The 19,428-nt window shown below is 43.2% G+C and overlaps 1 protein-coding gene across 1 annotated transcript in view; it reads right to left on the bottom strand.

Annotated features, from left to right (window-relative positions):
- Window positions 1–1,155: 1,155 nt before the first annotated feature.
- Window positions 1,156–19,428, bottom strand: part of KCNH1 (potassium voltage-gated channel subfamily H member 1) — a 175,546-nt gene continuing 157,273 nt past the window's right edge. The window contains exon 11 of the mRNA XM_058802022.1: window positions 1,156–2,004. Coding sequence (XP_058658005.1) covers window positions 1,156–2,004 — 849 coding nt within the window. The remainder of the gene's footprint in view (window positions 2,005–19,428) is intronic.

The following is a 19,428-nucleotide window of genomic DNA, read 5'->3' as shown; positions in this document are numbered from 1 at the left end:
TACAGTAAGCACTGAATTTCTACCTCTACTATCCATTTGCTTCCAAGCTAGATTAGATCAGGAACAACACATCTGGATGTAGAGGAAAATGCCACTGTCTGGCACTGTTAAAAATTCTGTGAAAGCCTTTGGCTTCAATGAACATTATCAAAACAGAAACTTCTGAATAATAATTTAACAAGAATTAAAAGAGCAGATTCATAGCAGAACAGGACATAAATGCCACAGTATATTTTCATTGGGAGGCAAATCTGCAGGACCTGTTAGTGATGTTTCAAATATGTTGTGCTGAGGGCTGCTCTCAGGGACACTTCACACCCAACCCTCCAGCAGCTGGAGTTGAAAGCAGAAGTATCAAATGTTGAAAGACATCTGAGACAGAAGAGAAGTTTTTTGAAAAAGCATAAAAAGGTTGGAAAAAATCATATCTTTGATTCAGTGAATGATTGTGGAAGATCCCATTTATTAATAGATCTGAAATACTGTGACTATTTTTGAAGATGTTGCCAAATGTAATTGTTTTAGCAGTATGTCAGTTTGAAATTAAAAACCACAATTTTTTTTTCATCTTATTAGCCCTTCCTTGACTACCCAAAAGAAACTTAAGCACACAATAAAATACATGTCTCCTACTGCTCTTTGCATTTTTACAGCTTTATGAAAATATACTGTGACATCCAACGTGTTGTAGAGGTGACTGAGACAGTGACAGCAGCAACAAAACAAAAAAACAAACAACCCACCAAACACTGAAAAGATAAGCACTCTGGCAAGTGCTTATTCATATAGGCATAACCCGAGCTAAGGACATAAGGCATGCTCCAAAAACCTCAGAGATCACCTGGGGCTCACGGGGAGGCTGCTGCTGTCAGAATTCTTATTCCAACATCCCAGGGGAGAGAAGGGGGCTGGGGGGGGAATGAGGACAAAGGGAGGAAAGAAAAACTTTAGAAACTGTACCCTTGCTGTCAAAAAGGCTTCAAAGTCAGCTGCCATCTTGACATGAGGTTGCAATTCCTGTTACCATACCTTTTTGGACAGAGGGAACATGCTTAGTGAACGGATCCCTCATTTGTTTTCAAGAAAGATTAAATGTAAAGTGTTAGGGGGCTGTTTCTTTGTTTGTTGGTTTGTTTGTTTTTAAAAAGAAACACCTCAGCTAGCTCCAAACACTTCTTTTTCTGATTCAGGAGACTGGGGCCTCGATATTTCAAACAACTCCTGGGGTGACTGGGAGCTTCTTCTTGAGGTCAATATCCTAAGTATCTCAGCAAGCTGGTTTTCTATATTGGTCATTTTTGTGTTTAAAGCCTTGATGTCCTCTTTCAACTCATGCTTCACTTCTAGCATGGTGGCCTGAAGAGTCTGTTCTGGGATGGGATAAAAGGAATGCTTGACCTCGGTGAGGACCGGGCTGTGGTCCTGCGGGCTTCTCGTCTCCCCAGCGTTATCCAAGCGCAAGTCACTTTTTGTAATGCCACTGTCACAAGAGTCTGTCTTCTTCAGGGTAGCTTCTCCTGAAGCTTTAGTTCTCTCAGGTAAAGTCTCCATGGACTCTGCTTTAGAGACCTTGTTCCAGTCTTCGCCCTTCCCACAGGCCTCCTTGAACTTGGCCCAGCCTTTGCGCCGGGGGTACTCCCCCGAGGCCTTGCAGGCCGCGTGCTCCGCCGGCGGGGCCTGCAGCTTGGCCTGGTCGGAGGCTGCGGAGGTGGAGGCGGGCTGGTAGGACACGGGCGTCGCTGGGCTCTCCCGGACCGTCACCACACTGGCCTTGACCACGGCGCGAGCGGAGGACTGCTCCCCGACGGCATTGCCCTTCTCCACATCCAGCTCGTCCGGATCGCGGCCCCTCTCCGCCGCGAGCCGCGCTTCCTTCTGCTGCCTGAACCGCTGGAACAGCCGCCGCACCGGGTGGTCCGGGGGCAAGATCAGGGGCGCTTCGTTCTTCCTCTTCATCCTCTCCTCTTCTTCCCGCTTGACGTCGCTGATTTTCCGGAACACAATCTACAGAGGGAAAGAGATTTCACTCTGTGATTAACTGCACGCTTGTTAAGGGGGAAAAGTGGGAGAAAGAATTGTTTGAAAGAATCCATTTTAACTGAGACTTGCACAACCTCTGCACGTTTATAGCAACATTTTCAAATGTCTTATGTTGTGTGGAACGTGGCTTATTTCATTATTTAAGAGCAGACACCATCTGTCTTATAACACCAAAAAGAAAAAAAAACAGAAGAAAAATACTTCTCCAGCTCTGACAGTCAGAGTAAGGCAGTGCCATTGTAAATATAATGATCCCAGGAAGATACTTGTTCTATTTTGTGTTAAAAAGTGACTTCTTGTATTTGTTTTCCTGACTATATGGTTCAGTACCAAGTTTCTAACGTTACAGAGCCATTCCCATCAGTCTCATCTCAGAGCTCACTCACTGCAAATGATCTGATACTACTTTAGTGCAGCTTGGCCACTCGTGGTGCCAGTACAGCAGAGACTACTCTGGACTCTTCAACAGCAGTTTGCAAAGTGCTTCTTACCCTCCCTTCCTCCCACATATTCTTTTAGAAGCAATGTGCAGTTTAAGGATGCAACACTTGAGTCAATCCCAAAGCCAGAGGCACAAGGACAATGGGAGATGGGCTTGGCAAGACATGGGGTAGCTGCTCGTGGCTTGATTACCTCAGAAGCTTGTAGAGCTTCATGCCTTAATTTATCTCTTTATTTCTATGCAAAAGAGAACATTTTTGCACAAAGAAGCATTAATTTTCCATCTACCCTCCTAATTATATCTTCCTGAGCCTCTCAGGCTAAGTGATCTCTACAGGAGCAGCCCAAGGATCCCTCCCACAGGTTGAGATGCTGTGAGGCTTCTACTGAAAAAAGCCTCACAGCATCTCAACCTGTAGCCAGGCAACGTTTCTTCCTTGCATGTGATGGAAATACATTCCCTTCAAAAAGTCTGTGCATTTTACATCGGTATTGGTATATTTCAGGCCAACCCAAAAACTCCACTCTAGCACTAATGAAGAACCAGTAAGTAGCCTAGTTTGAAAATGAGAGGTCCCCAAAGCTGAAGTTTGCAATACAGAGGGTAAAAGATGCAGCCCACAGCTTCTACTGAACATTGATACCTAATCCCTTTAGCTGCTTTGGGGAAAATCCACTTAAAGACCTTACACTTCAATGCAGAAATAACTTTGAGATTGAAATCATTATTAGGAAATGTGTAAATAAACCCATCCCTCTGTTGCAGACAAATTTAAATTAAACTAAAGTTAATAAGCACTTCTTCACTGGCACACACAAAATAAATGTTTCTCCAGACTCCAATGCTTCTTGACAGTTTTGTCATTGTGGAGCAGGGAAAAAAACATCTTAACAGTGCATCTTTGGAAGGAAGAAGTTGTCAGACTTGGCAGCATTTCCTAAATACAAAAGAATAAAATTAGCAGGAAGGATATTTTATTTCCAAGCTGTAATTAGGAAACTAAATATGAGATAAGAATAAGAAAACAGGGTACTTGACAGTCTTTTTTTTCTTCCCTCCAGGAAACTCACTCTGCAATGAGCTCAGTAGAAAGTGGACAAAGCAGTATAATCCTTAGAAGTAAAAGAATAGCACTCACAGGAATTCAATGCAATCCTGCAGGCCAATAGCTTCCCACACACTGGCAGTTTCCCACTTTACCTGAGGGATGAGTGCCAGCCCAGTGTTAGGGGAACTGCCCCTCTTGCTCTGCTGAAGCCAAGTGATGCCAGGCAGGGTCCCAGGGGGTCACTCAGCAGCACCCTGAGGCTGGCTCTGGGGGCATAAAGCCCCAGCACACCAAGGCAGCTACCTGACCAAACCAGGTCAATTTGTCCCTGCGGAAAACTCCGTGTCCCGAAGACTTCCCTCTCCTGGGGTTTGTCTGATATCCTGTGTGGATATCCACATCTGTGCCAGATGTAGCTAACAGGGCTCACTCTGTACATGAGCATGTTGTCTTGGTCTGACCTATGGATCAGGACTTGCCTTAAATGCTCAGAAGGGATGTGTGACTGACTGGTGTAGTGGAATCATCAGGGATCATCAGGGAAGGCTTTTCAGACCAGAGGCCAGGATGCTTTGCAGAGTCCATGTCTAGGCCAGACCCTGCTCCACACAGCCCAATCAGCACTTGTCTGGAAAGTACTTGAGCATCTCTTGCTATTTAATGCCTGGTTTTTGCAACATAAATGGGTAAGTTATGTGACAGAAGCTGTCTCTGCTACAGCACCATGCAGGAGAGACAGCAATGACCAAGTCTCAAGCAGTCAATCCCATATTAACAGCCTGGCCCAGTCCATATTAGCCCTAGCCACCGCACCTCAAGCAGTTAGTAGCATGACCTCTGTGGTGGAGGACACAATAAATTTACCAGCCAATGCAGAAAGGTGAGCACTGATGGACAAGCCGTTGGCAGTACTCACCCACCCACAGCCCCCACTGCTCTCCATGGCACTGCCTAGGTAAGCCCCCCTTTGGATGCCAGGCACGCTTGGCCATGGAGGAGCTGCCATCAGCCTTCCCACCATGTGGTGGCCAGCCTGAGAGACCCAAACACACCTTCCCTGCTTTGCCTTTGGGAGATCCCACTGCAGCAGGAACAGGAGTGTGTGTAGAAGGAGATGTATAAACCTTGCCTTTGCCATGGGTACTGCCACCACATCCCTGATTTCCATTTTCCACAAGACCTTACACCAGCTCCAAGGGAAGTGCACCAGGGCAGCAGCCACTGCATGAATGCAGAAATGCAGCCCTTGGGTCTCCCACCCTGCCTGACATCTTCTACAGATACCCATTTATGTGGCAAGCTGTGCTCACACAGTGTAAGTCAAACATACACACATTTGCCAGGAGACATCCCTCCAACTCTTGGGCTGGCTCCTTTTACCTGACTCCTGAGACACTGGAGAAACAGCTGAGAGCGCAACTTCTCTTTGGGAAGCTCAGACAAAGCTGTCTCTTGTCGCCCTTTCTGCAAGTTCCCCAATGCTGAAGTTTCTCCAGACAGCTCCATATTTATGTTGTAAGCAAAAATATTACAGCTATGCAAAACTCTGCAGTAATTGAAAATGCATTCATAAACTCCACTTTTGATTTTTTTTCTGCCTTTTTTTTTAAGATTAAATGCTCCTTATAAATAAAAATACACATAAATTTAAAGTTGACTCTTTTCTTATAAATGCTAAGGAAAACATTGTTTTCAAGTGGTTTATTTTCAGCAGCAGCCAAGTTATTCAGAAAATCTGGCTGGCATGCCAATGGATGTACACCTGCTCCCACAAGCAGTAAGAGTACAAAGGAAAAGGAAATAGATTTCATTTGTTATAAGGAAGAGAAGTCTGGACCTACTTTTTCATATGGAATTTGATAGGGCTACAAATATGACCTTACTCAAAGTTAAAACCCAAAATATTGTTGCAAAGATCCCAAGCTAGCTTTTAGAACAGTACCTCCTTAACCCTTTCTCTAAGCATTCATGTCTGTCTGGGAGGGGCAGAGCTTTACACTCTCAAAATCTCCTAGACCATGTATCATACACTGCTCAAACACAGGGGACTTCACAAGTTATGCAGTTCTCCAGAACACTGCACTCTTCAAGACCTAAGCACACAGGTCCCACAGAAAAAACCTAGTGGGAGCATTTTAACAGTATGTCAAAACCCAAAAGATGGACCAAGAACCTGAAGTGAGATGAAACAACATGAAATTTAAACACCAGGCCTAAAGCTGCATATTTCACACCTCCAATCTCAAGTCTCATTTCATAATTCTGCTTTTATTAAAAAGGTGCTGAATCTTGTACCTCCACAGGGAAGCTGCCCAAGCTGCCAGAAGTTGGAGTATTGTGGAGGTATCAGCCTAGATTTGCCAAAACCTTGAAAAATAGCCCTGTTAGGCACAGATTCTTGCAATTGTATGAACATTTAACCAAGGCATGCAGTGATGATGGCTCTATAACAATTTCATTTTTTGGAAAATTCACTCAGAGACAAGTGGAGAAATGCACTGACACGTCCTGGTGCACTCCTGCTCCTCTGTATCCCATCAGACCTATGACAGAATGCTCTCTGTGACCATAATCCTGCCTGTGCAGGAGTCCTGTCCAAGAAAGAAAGACAGTGTTACACCAAGCACTTTTCCCTTTCCTCAGTATTATCTAGTTGTGAAGTCTTCAGTGACTTTGGGTAAAGTCACTTAAGTCTGCCTCTTTTGAATCATCATAGAATTTTCAAGTTGTATTTCCAGAATAAATGTTTTTACAAATTAAAGTCAACATATTTAAAAAATGAAGTAGACATAATTGAATACTTGGTTGTCAAATGTGGATTGCCCAGCAACTGTTACAAGAATTTTACTGTGCTCAGCATTGAAACCCAAGCATCATTTAAATAACAGAGTGTGGACATGATTTGCGAATATGACTTTCATAATTTCTTTATGATAAGACCAGGAGAACAGATGCCATTGTGACCCCCCAAGATTAAGGCAGGCCATAGGATTGCTCTGAAGGGGCATTCACTGGAAGGAATCTTGTTACCACTAGACTGCATCTTTTAGAAAAACATCCAGTTTGATGGCAATAGGGAATCCATCATGACATCTAGATGAAACATTGCTTCACTTTTTGATTCAAGGCTAAGTTTCATTGAATAATAGAATTATAGAATCATAGAATGGTTTGGGTTGGAAGGGACCTTAAAGATCGTCCAGTTCCAACCTCTCTGCCATGGGCAGAGACAGCTTTCACTAGACCAGATTGCTCAGAGCTCCAGCCAACCTGGCCTTGAATGCTTCCAGGAATGGGGCATTCTCAGCTTCTCTGGCAACCCTCACAGTGAAGAATTTTTTCCTATTATCTAATCTAAACCTACTCTCTTTAGTTTGAATCCCTGAGTTGAGTCCTATCACTACAGGCTCTTTTAGGAAGTCCTTCTCCATCATTCTTGTAGATTCCCTTCAGGTACTGGCAGGCTACAATGAGGTTGCCCCAAATCTTCTTTTCTCCAGGCTGAACTTCTCAGCCTCTTACTTCTCTCAGCCTTTCCTCATGGGAGAGGTGCTCTACTATGTTGTCCACTGTCAGTAGCTGTTCTTGTCATGAACTGTTGCTTGTTCACAAACCCCACCAGAAGGGTGCTGCCTGCCAAGTCATGGCAAGCCCATGTTCTTTGCCTCTCCTCACATTGCCAGAAAGGCCATCAACAGAAGGGCAAGGCAGGAATGATGCATTAGCCACCAGATTTTGGACTTGCATGCCAACACTGCATGAGACAGACTTAAAGATCAGGGGATGCTACATTTAGACATATTGTGAATGTATTGAAAACCTTCCCCTGCAAATGCTGAAAGAGACCTGCCTGCACCTGATATGAAAGGATCTTTTAGTCTTGTGGAAAAACATCCAAGGTTTTTTTCAACTTTGATTTGTAAGGACTGATCCAAGGCCCACAGAAATAGATAATAGTAGGATTTAGAATAGATAGAAGTAGGATTTCATCATGTTTTGAGTCAGGCTGTCATCATGGAGTTACAATTAGGAGATTTCTAGCCACAAAGCTGCTGCTATTATTAGCTCTGCCAGCTTCCCTTCTTTCCACCTCTATAGCATGCACAAATACTGCAAGATTTGGCAGGTCTTCCTCAGCACAGCAGCAAGTAGCATGGCATTTTTCTCTGGTGCTTAATAATTCTCTTTCATAGACACAAACATTCCCAGAGTCTGAAAGTGCCAAATATCATAAACAATTAAAAGCTTAAAATTGCTTCATAAAGTGCTCACAGAAAATGAATTTAAGCATGAGGAAAACAATCATGAAGAGGCATTCATTATTACAGAGTCCATCCAGGATCTGCCAAGAACTGATGAAAATATCTTCAGGCTGATGTTAGTCTGATGAAAATTGGATCCAATCTTTCTTCCTTTTTTATTTTTTTTTTTTTTTAAGAAGCAAAGGGGGAGAGAAAATGGAAAGAGACAGAAGGCTCAACAATAAAAATGCTTTTAACCCTGATGTTAAAGAAACCAAAGCTGCACGTGATCAACATAGAGTGTGATGATGAGGAATCCCTATAGCAGTGTAATAGCAGGTGTCAGGGCAAAAGGAGCCTGTGGCTTTTGCAAGTTTATGGGATGGCTTGTCAGAAAGGAGGGAATCACTGGTCCTACCTTCTCATTAAATACAGGATCAAGAGAATGTGCAATAATGTTGCAGATGTCATTAAGTTCTCTCTAGCTTTACTGTCTATAACAGCAGAATTTCATTTCTGCTTGTGAAGAGGAACAAGCTTCTCTCCAGCTAAGGTCACATGCCTTCTGGGCACTCTCAAGTATTTCTAGTTTTGATTAATTATCTGAAAATTCAAAGCAAACTAAGATTCAGAAGGTCCTGGCAGTGGGGCTGTACAGGGGTGCTTGTGTCAGCAAACCTCAGGGATCCCTGGGAGACACAAAGCCCAAGGGCCAACATGTGGATGGGCACAGCCCCTTGTGCTGTGGGGTGTCATCACCCTGCCCTTCAGACAGAGCAGTACCCAGTTACTTTCCAAAAACCAGGCTTCTGTGCACTTCACTAATAAACAAGTGCTCAGAAGAGACACAACTTCATAATTACATGAGCATCCAGGCTACCCAGATGAAGAGAGGAAACAAGGCTTTCAGTCTCTACAGAACAACATCTGGGCTAAATGTTACTGTCAGGAGCACTATCAGCTTCAACAGTGTTGAAATTCTTCTCTGTGACAGCCTGCTTTGTAGCCTGATTACAAATTCTAGAAATATCAACTCAGATATTAGTGTTTAATCGTGTCACTATTACTTATTTAGAAGTTCTACACAACTCAAGGCTCCGCTTCTCTATGCCAAACTCCTCATTCTAATTCAGGTTTACAGGCTGTGCTAGTGTTGAGTGAAAAGGGAAAAGCTTTTACAAAAATACTACCGAAAACAAGACAGAACTATGTCTAAAGCAATTAGTGGAAATAATAAAAAAACCCTGCCTGATCTGCAACAGTCTCCCTAGCAGGTTTTGAGGCATTAAGAGATGTGTCTTCCCCACAACAGATTTCAAAACACTGTCAACAATAAACTTAGACAACTGCACAACTAAAAACCACACAGGTCGGAATAGACACAATTACAGCACATTATGGCTCATTTAGCAACCTCCTTCACTAATGTAGAAAGGATGCAAGAGAAACAGGGAAAAAGAAGCCATTGAAATAGATATCTTGCTAAAGATCTACTAGAAATTCATTATTCTAAGATGAAAAGTAGCTGTCACAAGCAAATACTTTATGTGCAAACAAGAGCTTAGGGAAATTATGCCGGATCTGAGTGGTGGAATGTTATACCCCCTGAGAACTACTATGTCCATCAAAATGTGAAATGCTCTGCAGGACCTTCTTGTTTCTAGTTAATGAGGAAAAAAAGAATGTTTATGGGTTTTGACAGCCAACTGTCAGCAGTTTCTAGCAGCAACTCCTATAAAATACTATTTTCATGTTTGTTTGGGTGGGGGGGGGTTTTGCATTGTTTTGGTTTTTTTAATCTTCTTTTTAGCACATGGGGTGCTTTTCTAGCTGTGGGCAGACATCAAACATGCTACCAATTCATGTAGTGTCATCTTTTATTCCAGATCAACACACTACCTGCATTCTTGGGCAGACAACACTGCCTCAAAAACTGCTTTAAGGAGAGCCCAAGGCACAGCAGGAACTCACCTCTCTGTCACCTAAATTACAACTATACAAAACATCATATAATCTGTACAACGTGCTTTCTCAGGACTCAGAGTCTGTTTCTCCAAGCTCCCTGTGGCTTGCTGCCATTTACTAAGTGTTTTCTGGAAGAAACCAGGCAATTTGTGAGAGTCAAGGATTTGGGATTTTTTTCCCATCTCTAACTCAGACACAAGACACAATTTCACTTGAGATCTGAATTGGATGCAGAGGTCGTAGAGCTGAGAAAAGCAATGATGTGTTGAGGGAGTAGTTAAATTGTATAGTTTGCTTTCTGTGATTACATTTGGATACTAGCTTGCCATTAAGATAATTTCCTCTTAGCTAGTGTCTTCATTCCCTTGTTTTTCCTTCTGCTTTCACTTATCTGCTTTCTGTCATTAGGCTTACAGTGATTGACAGGTATTTTACTTTCCAAGAGAGGAATCAAATGCATTTTCAAATGTATTCAAATTAATCAGAGCTTACCAAGAGCTTACAAGTCATTCAGCTACCTTCGAATGCCCACTCACAAACCAATCCACACAAACACAATGCTCCGTGCCCCCAATGCACAAGGGTTGTGCAGCTCTCAAAATTATAAATTGAGAATTACACTCAGATGAAAGCTGCCTGCATAAATTGCCTAAGATAACATGAACTCTCTTTTAATGTGTCTCTCTCTGAGCTGACAGGCCCAAAGTTCAGCTATAATATTGAAGAAACACAAACTAACCTGCAGCCCTGCACAGAAAGAGAATAAATCTTCTACCCAAGTCGGTGGCCCAGTATGGCTGCACAGTCACGCACAGGCAAGCACCCAGTGCCACCCAAGTGGTCAGTCCTTTCCCTGTTCAGAAGCCTGGGCAACATTATGTGAGAAGGAAACAAACCACCTATAACTGAATGAGAATCAGCAACAGAAAAAGTGCATTGCTCACCATTTCCCAAAGCAGCTGTCAAACCCTCTTAGCCCTAAAAGCCAGGAGCTTAAAACCTTGAAGGGAAGACAAGAACTGACTGTAGTGAGGTGTTTCAGACCTTTCCATTACAAGAGCTCCTCTAAACTCTCAGTTCCTAGAAACAATCTCTGCCGGTTTCCCACAGCCCAGTTGCAGCTGGTGATGGGAAGTGATGGCCCATCTCCCTTATCAGTTGCCAAAACTGATAGCTGTCTCCCACCCACTAAATCCACAGGTGAGCTAATTAAAATACCCAAGGACTGGCTGGTCCCTCCAAGTAACTTCACACAGAACCCTTTAGAGCTGAATTTCTTGATTTTGTTTCAGGTATTTTAGTTCTGTGAAAGCAGACAGTTATGTCCTATGCTGAATGTAGATTCCAATACTAGCAGAGGTATTATCAGTGTATTTCATTCACACTTCTCCAAGAGTTTTACAGCAATTTCTCAATCCTTCCAATATGACCAATGCCATTATTTTTTTTACTAATGTGGCACCAATGCTTAGGGTTCTATTGGCCTTTCAGTTTATACACACACAGAGCAAAATGTCATTATTCAATGAGGTAAAATGGCCTGTTTCATGGGAAGACATCACAGGCCCAGCACACAGTGTCTCATGTCACATAGTGTCTCATGTCAGCCACACAAGTATTTATCAGTAGTTTGAACTGTCACTTGTGCAAGACATCTTTTCTGATACAACTGGTGAGAGTTCACCCTTACAAGTTTCAGATAAGAGATCCTCAATACAATTTGTCCGGTGATTTCAGACACGCTAAACTTTCATGAATTTCTCCTGAAGAAAACACCTTCTCTAGAAGAGGAAAACCAGGATAATTCAGCAGGAGAGCATTGTTTCTTCACAAGTAGACTGAACCCTCATTTTTAAAATATTTACTATAATCTGTATTCAAAGAATGACAAAGTTAGAATTGAATATTGAAAACCTCTACACACCTTCTACCAGGAGCAGTAGGAGCCACAAACTCCAGACTCCCTGAGACCATCAAATGAGAATCTAAAAGGCAGCTTTCACTCAACCTTTGTTTGTACCACACCTGTCCCTCTTATACAGACACGGGCAGATACACAGTGGTTCATTCATCCCCAAATGCCTTTTCAATCATAATTCAGGCTGCATTTGCAACCAGTTTTGTTAAAAGACTTTGCTTAGAAAAAGTGTGTGCTTGCATCTGACTCTTGGGACACTGTGGTCATGGTTTTCAATGAGTAGTTGGAAAGTAGCTGACAGTACCCATAGAAATTCCCTTGTCCCCTCTGCCAAAAGGATTTGAACACCCCTTTAGGGAGCACAGCTCTTTTCATCACATTATGGGGACAAAGCCTCAGTTCAAACTCTGATGTGCACAGAGATGCCATAAGGGAAGCTCTCCTTCCCCTTCCCTCCCTTGCCAGAGCTTTGCCCTGTGACAAGGTGACTGTGATGAGACTCCTGCCCACTGCAAGGGAGACACAGGTCAGGATGGCTGAGGTTACCCCAGGGAAAGCTTCTCCAAGCCTCCCCTGTGTTTCACTTTGGAAACACACACAACAGGACATCACCAGAAGGGTAGGACCCCTACATTCTAGCTCCTGCTTCAGTAAATGCCTCCACCACTGATTCAAAACAGAAAAATCTCAGCTGGGGAGACAATGACACCTAATCCCAGAACCCTTCCTGTACAGCAGTTTTACCATTCTCTTCCATCTTCTCAAATCAGTAAAAAAAATTAACTTTCTGAACCTGAAAACTATCCCAGTTTTATCGAATAGTGCCCTCCTTCTGCTCTGCAACTCTAACCCTTCATTTCCCCGAACTAAAATGTTTCATTTCATCTTACAGACAGCTTTTCATTTAAGCTTTCTCCTCTTCTCCTATTTTTCCACTTCACTGAGACAATGCAAAACATTTAATTTTCACTGGAGAGGCAGGCAGGCAGGCTTGAAGAGTTCAGCTTCAGTAGAGGAAGTGAGGAGAGCATAGAGTGTACGCTGCCGTGGTTGGTGCTTTTAAGAGATCAATAAAATATTGATTGTTTAACTATCGTGCTTTGCCATCTCTACCTTCCATGTTCTAACGTCACACTGGGCTAAACTTGAGTGCTTCAGGTGACATCTCCTTGCTTCCTCCTAAGGAGCATTGTAAAATCAGTTTTCTCCTTGATCCCCCATCTGAGATAAGAGAGAGACGTGGCACAGAGCTCACCCTTGAGCAAACTGCTTCTCTTGCACTGGTAGCACTGGGACATCAAGCCTTAACCTCTAAGCACCACTGAAATGTGATATATTCAAGTTTCAGAGAAGCCACCACCAATGCTATATCTCAGATTAGGAGTGCAGTGAGCTTTGTAACCTCATCTTAACTCCTCCTCACACTGCATCACAGGCTCTTTAGTTCCCCATGTGCATTTATGGTTTATATTTACATAGCATAATCTTCTTATTTTTAAAAGAAGAGAGGCATCTTTCAAGGAGCTTGTCATATTATGTTTTGTTACCCATTTCTAGTCTAATCTTTCACATGAACTGATTCTTATCCCAAATGTAGGAATGTAAAACACCACCATCCTGATCAGAAATAAAGTCTGTGAGCAGAACGCTATACTCTCACTTCCCTGAAAACAGGAAGAACTACAGCCATGGAGAGGTTGGAGAAGCAGCTGGAAGTCAGGTGGGTTTCATGTTGCCACAGACCCATTCTGCTTTGTCACCACCATGTTGCAAAGTTGTGCCTGAGGAGAGGAAGGAAAGGTTTGCCACGTCCCTCATACAACTTGGGGGACACAACCAAGGCCTCAGGCACGTGAGATCCAGTTGGGAACAGTTCCCAGTGCAAAGCTTTACCTAAGAGTAGACATTTCAATGGTGCTATAAAGTTTTTCTGTTATGACAATGATTGTACTTGACAACAGTGTATAAATTTGTTTAATTGCTCAGAATTAAGCAAAGGCAAAAAATCCCTCTCTTCCTGTCTCCATGAGAGCTCTTCTCTGTTTTCTGTTTTCTCTTATGCCTTTGTAAGACATCCAGTCAGCAAGAATTACTAGTCCCAAAATTCACTTAAATTTGTCCTGGTGAAAAGATGTATGATCCTATACCAGAGGCATAGGCTGAGACATTAAAAATATTTATCAAGGGAAGGAAACTATTTCCTTAGCAACTGAAGAGTGCAGCAGACACTTCAGCAGTTAAGTAAGCAGACTCCACAAAGAGAGTATTTCAATACAGTGCAAACAGTCATTTCATGGAAAATGCTATTTTGAGATCCAAAAAAGACAGTGTTATCCAAAATAATGTTAGTCATGGATCTAAACTCAAGGAAAGACAACAGCAGATGTGGCCAGTGCATCCCCCTGAATCTGAGTAAACAAGGCTTAGATCAATCTGTTATGTGTGCACACCTGACGAAGACACAGCTGAACAATCTAACAAAGAGCTCAGAGAAAATAAAAGTGTTTGCACAAACAGCAAACCATGCTGAAGAATCTCTGCCTGACATTGTTTTCAACTAAGAGGTTACAATCCTCAAAAACACAGAGCAGTCATCATTATATAACCAGCACCAGCAACTGAAAGCTGGATTTTGGCAACAGCTTCATCATCCCACAGAAATGAAAAGTGCTCTTAATTTTTTACATAATGACTAATCATAATCCTAATAAAATGAACTGCTTTTAAGACCATCTCCCTTACTGCACAATAACCCCATTTCTCATGGGAACTCTTTCAGCAGTTTGAATTTGCCACCTAACTTCTGTGTACCCACTTCCCATCACAGCTCACGAGCAGCTGGACCCGAGCCATCGCTGTGTCGTTCTAATTGCAGATTATCCCAGGGCTGGGAAGGACTGACAGATTTTAGAGGACTCAGAGGCTTGTCAAAGATACATCTCATCCTCTGTCCTCTGTCCTCTCAAATGCTCCTGAACTCTCCCAACACGCATCTTCATCACCAGTCTGCCCACAGCATAGATTTATATCAGGCTTTATCTGGCTCTGTGCTACTGATCACACAGGGGCCTTGCTGCAGAGATTTTGGCACCAGATCCATAAAAAGAAGCTACAGTGTTTTCAGGCTTCCAGCAGGTTTTTCAAAAGTCAACAGGACAAAAACATTTTATCTTGAGATGAAACAGCACAATTCCTACAACTCCTGGCATGGGGACTCCACATTGGCCCTGCTGAAGCAAGCCTATGGCACATGCACACACCGGGGTTACTCTGCACAAAGCAGTTGTGCATGCTTTTAATTTATCCATTTCCCAACACTTGGAGCTACTATTATATACCACGTAAAATCTGGAAAAACTTTAAAGATGTGGCTTCCAACCCTCCCTTCATGACTTTTATCTAATGCTGCACTTTCGAGCAAATACTTGACTGCAAAGGCACAGAAGGGGCAAAGAGATGGTGCACTCATTACACCAGCACACTGGCAAATCTGCTTCACATTCAGATGGAAACCATTTGGCTCAGAAGCATCATTGCATAGTAAATCAGCTGTAATTTCCATTATTCTCATTGTGCTACAGGGGCATCCAGTCCAAAATGCCTGTTTGGCTGAAGTGGATGGAACCACCAGGCAACTGCTGGATCCAGCTTTTGTTCTTCAGTGACAGAAGGCTCTAGAAAATGCTGTCAAGGAGGGTATGGCAATGCTGGCAGAGACTATTTAATCTCCCTAAACTCCAAAACCTGCTCACTTATAACTTGGATCTGATGCCACTCTCAGGACAAGAGTCCTCCTGGCAGGATGCCAGTACTGGAGCATCTCTTGACGTGCTGCATGCTTTCATTATGTGGAAAAGCTGTTCTCCAGCTCCGTGGTGGGTAATGAGCTCCCCACTGTGCTCCTCACCTGGGTGCCTGTCCCCATCCTCAGCAAAGGCCTCACAAGCACCAGCCCCACAAGCAGAGGGTGACACATCAACTTGCGGGGTAAGTGTGGTGTCCTTGCTGCAGGGCAATATGGAGACGGCTCTCTCTCACTGCCTCCAAAAGTGTCTGAGAACAGTAAATACACCACCTACCTTCGCCTTCTCAAAGCCAGGTCTTGCACCAAAGGAGGTCCAGAATTAAAATGTTTGCCAACAGCCCTCTCTCTGCTCCCCAAAGCTCAGAAGCAGAACAGACAGGGCACAAAAATATTTTCCCAGCACACAGAGTTGAACACACAAAGCCCCTCTCTCATGCACAGACAGTAGGGAGTGCTAAGATCACCAGTTTCATCTGCAGCCCGTTTATTTCTAAAACTGTGCCAGGCCTGAAACTTTTTAGAAGAGCTGGGAAAAAGAAAAAATAAAGAGTTTTGAAAAATAAAATAATTAAAATAAATATATTTGACCTCTCAAATCCTAGAGGGCCCTTGGGAAGATTTGTCAGCAATGTCCTACGCTGCTGAGCATGGGCAGTGGGAGGAGCAGGGTGGTGGGAGGTCTGCAGGCAGAGGTGCAGACCTTGGCAGCACATGAGCTCAGCTGAACAGGCATTCCTGTGCACACAGAGGCAAGAACTTCCCCAGCAGCCCCAAACTATAAACTGTGGTTCAGCCATGATGTTGGACTAAATGAAAACACCCTTTGAATAAGTGGTGCTCAGGAATCTTTTCAATTTTAGTTGCAAATTCACTTCCCCCCCCTCAAATAATCTATTTTACCCAGCTAGAAAAAGCCCAATCCAGCTGCTATTAGATATTTTTTTAACAGGAGAGTTTATGAGATCTGGATTTTGAAACAGATTTTGTCTTTAATATTCCTTTTACTTAGCATTTGCTGTTTCATACATTACTTCTTAGGAAATGTGCTTTATTAATAAAGAGGATTATTTCTAGAACATTAGTTTGCATTAAACCAGCTAAAATTCAAAGTGCTGCTCTTCAAAATCACCATCCTCAGAATACTATAAATTGAAAAGCTGTTGCTTCAGTAAGTCATGCAATTTTTAGCATTTATCTTAAAATTACTACGTATCATCACCTGTTCTGCAACCCAGCTGCCCTCAGCACACTATCTGGAACTCAGTTTGCTAAAAATAAGAGTCTCAAAACCTGCAGGTTTATCTTGCTTTGCTTTTTTTTTTTTTTTTTTAATATACATTTATAGCATCTGCATCCAACCTTCCAATCTTGCTCAGGTGCAGGAGTGATTAAAAGAAGATCCTTTAAACTTTGTTATTAGAAGCTGTCCCCTGTGAGAGGCCCAGGTTTGCTGCTGAAGGGTGCAGAGCTGTCTGTGAACAGCTGGCTGCCTGCTGCTGCTCTAATGTGCAGACCCAGAAGGACTCAGCAGAAGCACAGGATGCTGCTGCCACCACTCCCTGTTAGCTGAGTCAAATTACTTCACAGGACATCTTGCAACTAATCAGCACACAAACCTCATCTTTGCCCAACTCAAGAGAAGAGAATTCCCCAGAAAGAAGAAGTTTTTCTGTCTTAATAGATGTTTGGCATGTCATATTGCATTTGATTATCTTCTTAAATACATCATTTGCTGGATACATCTACCATATCAGAGCTTCAAAGAAGCAGTCATCAGGCAGATGAGACGACTCAGATAAAGAGGAGAATACTTTTAGCCTGTACCTTGGGGGCAAGGAGAATCTAGGCTCATTTCTGCATCACAGCCAGCTCTGAAAACACTTGGTCCTTGTGCCTGCATTGGTTATTGAAAGTGCATCTTGCCAAATGATCTCCAGCACTGGTGCTAAAGCCATGAGTCACTCCTGATTGTCCGAGATTTTCCAAGGCATTTACACACTTCAATACAACATTCTGTTCTGGTTCTCAGAGAGGCTTCTTCACACTCAAACCTGTTCAAGGACAAACCTACTCCAGCAACTACCAACAGCAAAGCAGTGCTGAGACACCCCAGGATTTGTAGCTGCTGTTGGCTTTGTAGTTGGTTGTATTTGTCACAGACAGGTCAGAAGCTGAGCACTGCCCTGTCAGTGCCGCACGCAGGGCTGGGCTGGGCTCAGAGCCCCGAACAAACGGGAGGCAGGGAGAGGGAGCAGTGCAGGGCTCTGCTGCCAGCTTCCTGCAGCAATTCACTGGCCAATCACCTCAGCTCAGATGGGAATCTCTGCCCAACCCCAGTGAAGTGGGAGTGTGAGACAGGGCTTTTCAGTATGATGGCAAGGGTACCTCAGGAGAGACAAAGAAGCCTCCTGAACTGCATGAAAACATTTTGATGGCAGTGGGGACACCTGCCAAAGAGCTGAAATCAAACTCCAAACAGACCACATTATCCTTTCTCTACACACAGACCATTAATTCTCCAAGCTGTAGTCTGGCATGATGATGCCATATCTATTTTATGGAAAGGGAACCAAAGACAGAAGGAAATAAATTATTTCTTAAAGGCTGCCAGAGGCGGGTTTTTGCAGATCAGAGACGTAGACTGGTATCTCTCAAGTCTCACATTAATACACTGAACAAAGATTGTTCTTCCTCTTGCAGGCTTGGACTAAGTGATCAGAAGCATTTATGATACCAGGCACTGCAGAGGTCCTGCAGGACCTGAGTGCTGCACAGTGGCTACAGACTGAGGCACTGACAGGGTGATCCAGCTATGCCTCACTGGGTTTGTAGAGAGCCACACACACAGGAGGCAAACTCAGAAGGCTTCTGGCTAACGAAAATGCCTCCAAACACAGCCACAATTCACAGATCAAACACCCAAGTGGAATACTGACTGGCCTATGTTCTCACTTTGCAGGAGTAAATCAGGCAACAACTTTGCGAATGCATCATACACTGCACTGAGATGTGTTTTGCATGTAAGGGAACAAGGACTGGGATACTTCAGACTCCCGGTGGCTGATGGCAGCATCTCATCTATTTTTGGGTTTTGTTCATTTGCCTCCTGACCATGAGGGTCAGGAGGGAGGACAGAGCTGTGCTCACTGCTGGGGAGGTCAAACACTCCTGGGCAGTGCAGGATGCAATGGGAAAATTCATCACCTCTGATGAGGCCATTGCTCCAATGAGGTCTTTTAAACTCTGGTGGTTATAAAAAGAGACCCAAATGCCTGAACAGGTGAGGGTAGCAGTTCTACTTTCTCCTTTATGTTCTCAAAGCTGAGATAGGGTCTGCACTGTGCTGCATGTCTTCCCTCTGCCCACACTTCACCGCCAGATTGAGCCCTAAATTTTGAGTCTAACTATAGCTGATGGCACCCTCTTAGCACTGGCAGTTTTAGGCAACAAGCAGATGTCACTGTGCCTTCTAACACATCAGTGGACACAGCTTTAAAGCATCATGACTTTGTTGAAAACTTCTCCAGTTTGTATTAGTATTACAAAACCAAGCAAGTAGAATAGAGACAAAGTTCAAAGTGTTTAACAGATAACAAATTCTGCTTCACAACACCCAGGAAATAGATATCATAAATAAAAGGTTCAGAAAATCAAAGCCTGGCTTCAGCTGAGGAACCATCCATACCATTTCATTTCCTGGTCACTTTCTATCAATTCTGTAAATAGCTGACAGTCAAAATGTCTCCTTCATTCTGTCATATATAAAAAATGGTCCCAGAATCAACAAAAAAAAATTGTCAGAAGGAAAACATCCCAAAACCCAACAAATAATTCAACTAGAGTAAGTATTGAATTTTTACAGGAGTTTTCATGCTGAGATGAATCATCATACTTAAACCCCTCTGCAGGACAATTACAGCATATCTCTTAACTTTTTAGGTCTTCTCTCCCTATCTAAAAAGATCCTTT

The sequence above is a fragment of the Ammospiza caudacuta genome, chromosome 3 (genome assembly GCF_027887145.1).
Source record: "Ammospiza caudacuta isolate bAmmCau1 chromosome 3, bAmmCau1.pri, whole genome shotgun sequence".
NCBI classification, from domain to species: domain Eukaryota; kingdom Metazoa; phylum Chordata; class Aves; order Passeriformes; family Passerellidae; genus Ammospiza; species Ammospiza caudacuta.
This window is presented reverse-complemented; position numbering and strand designations above follow the sequence as displayed.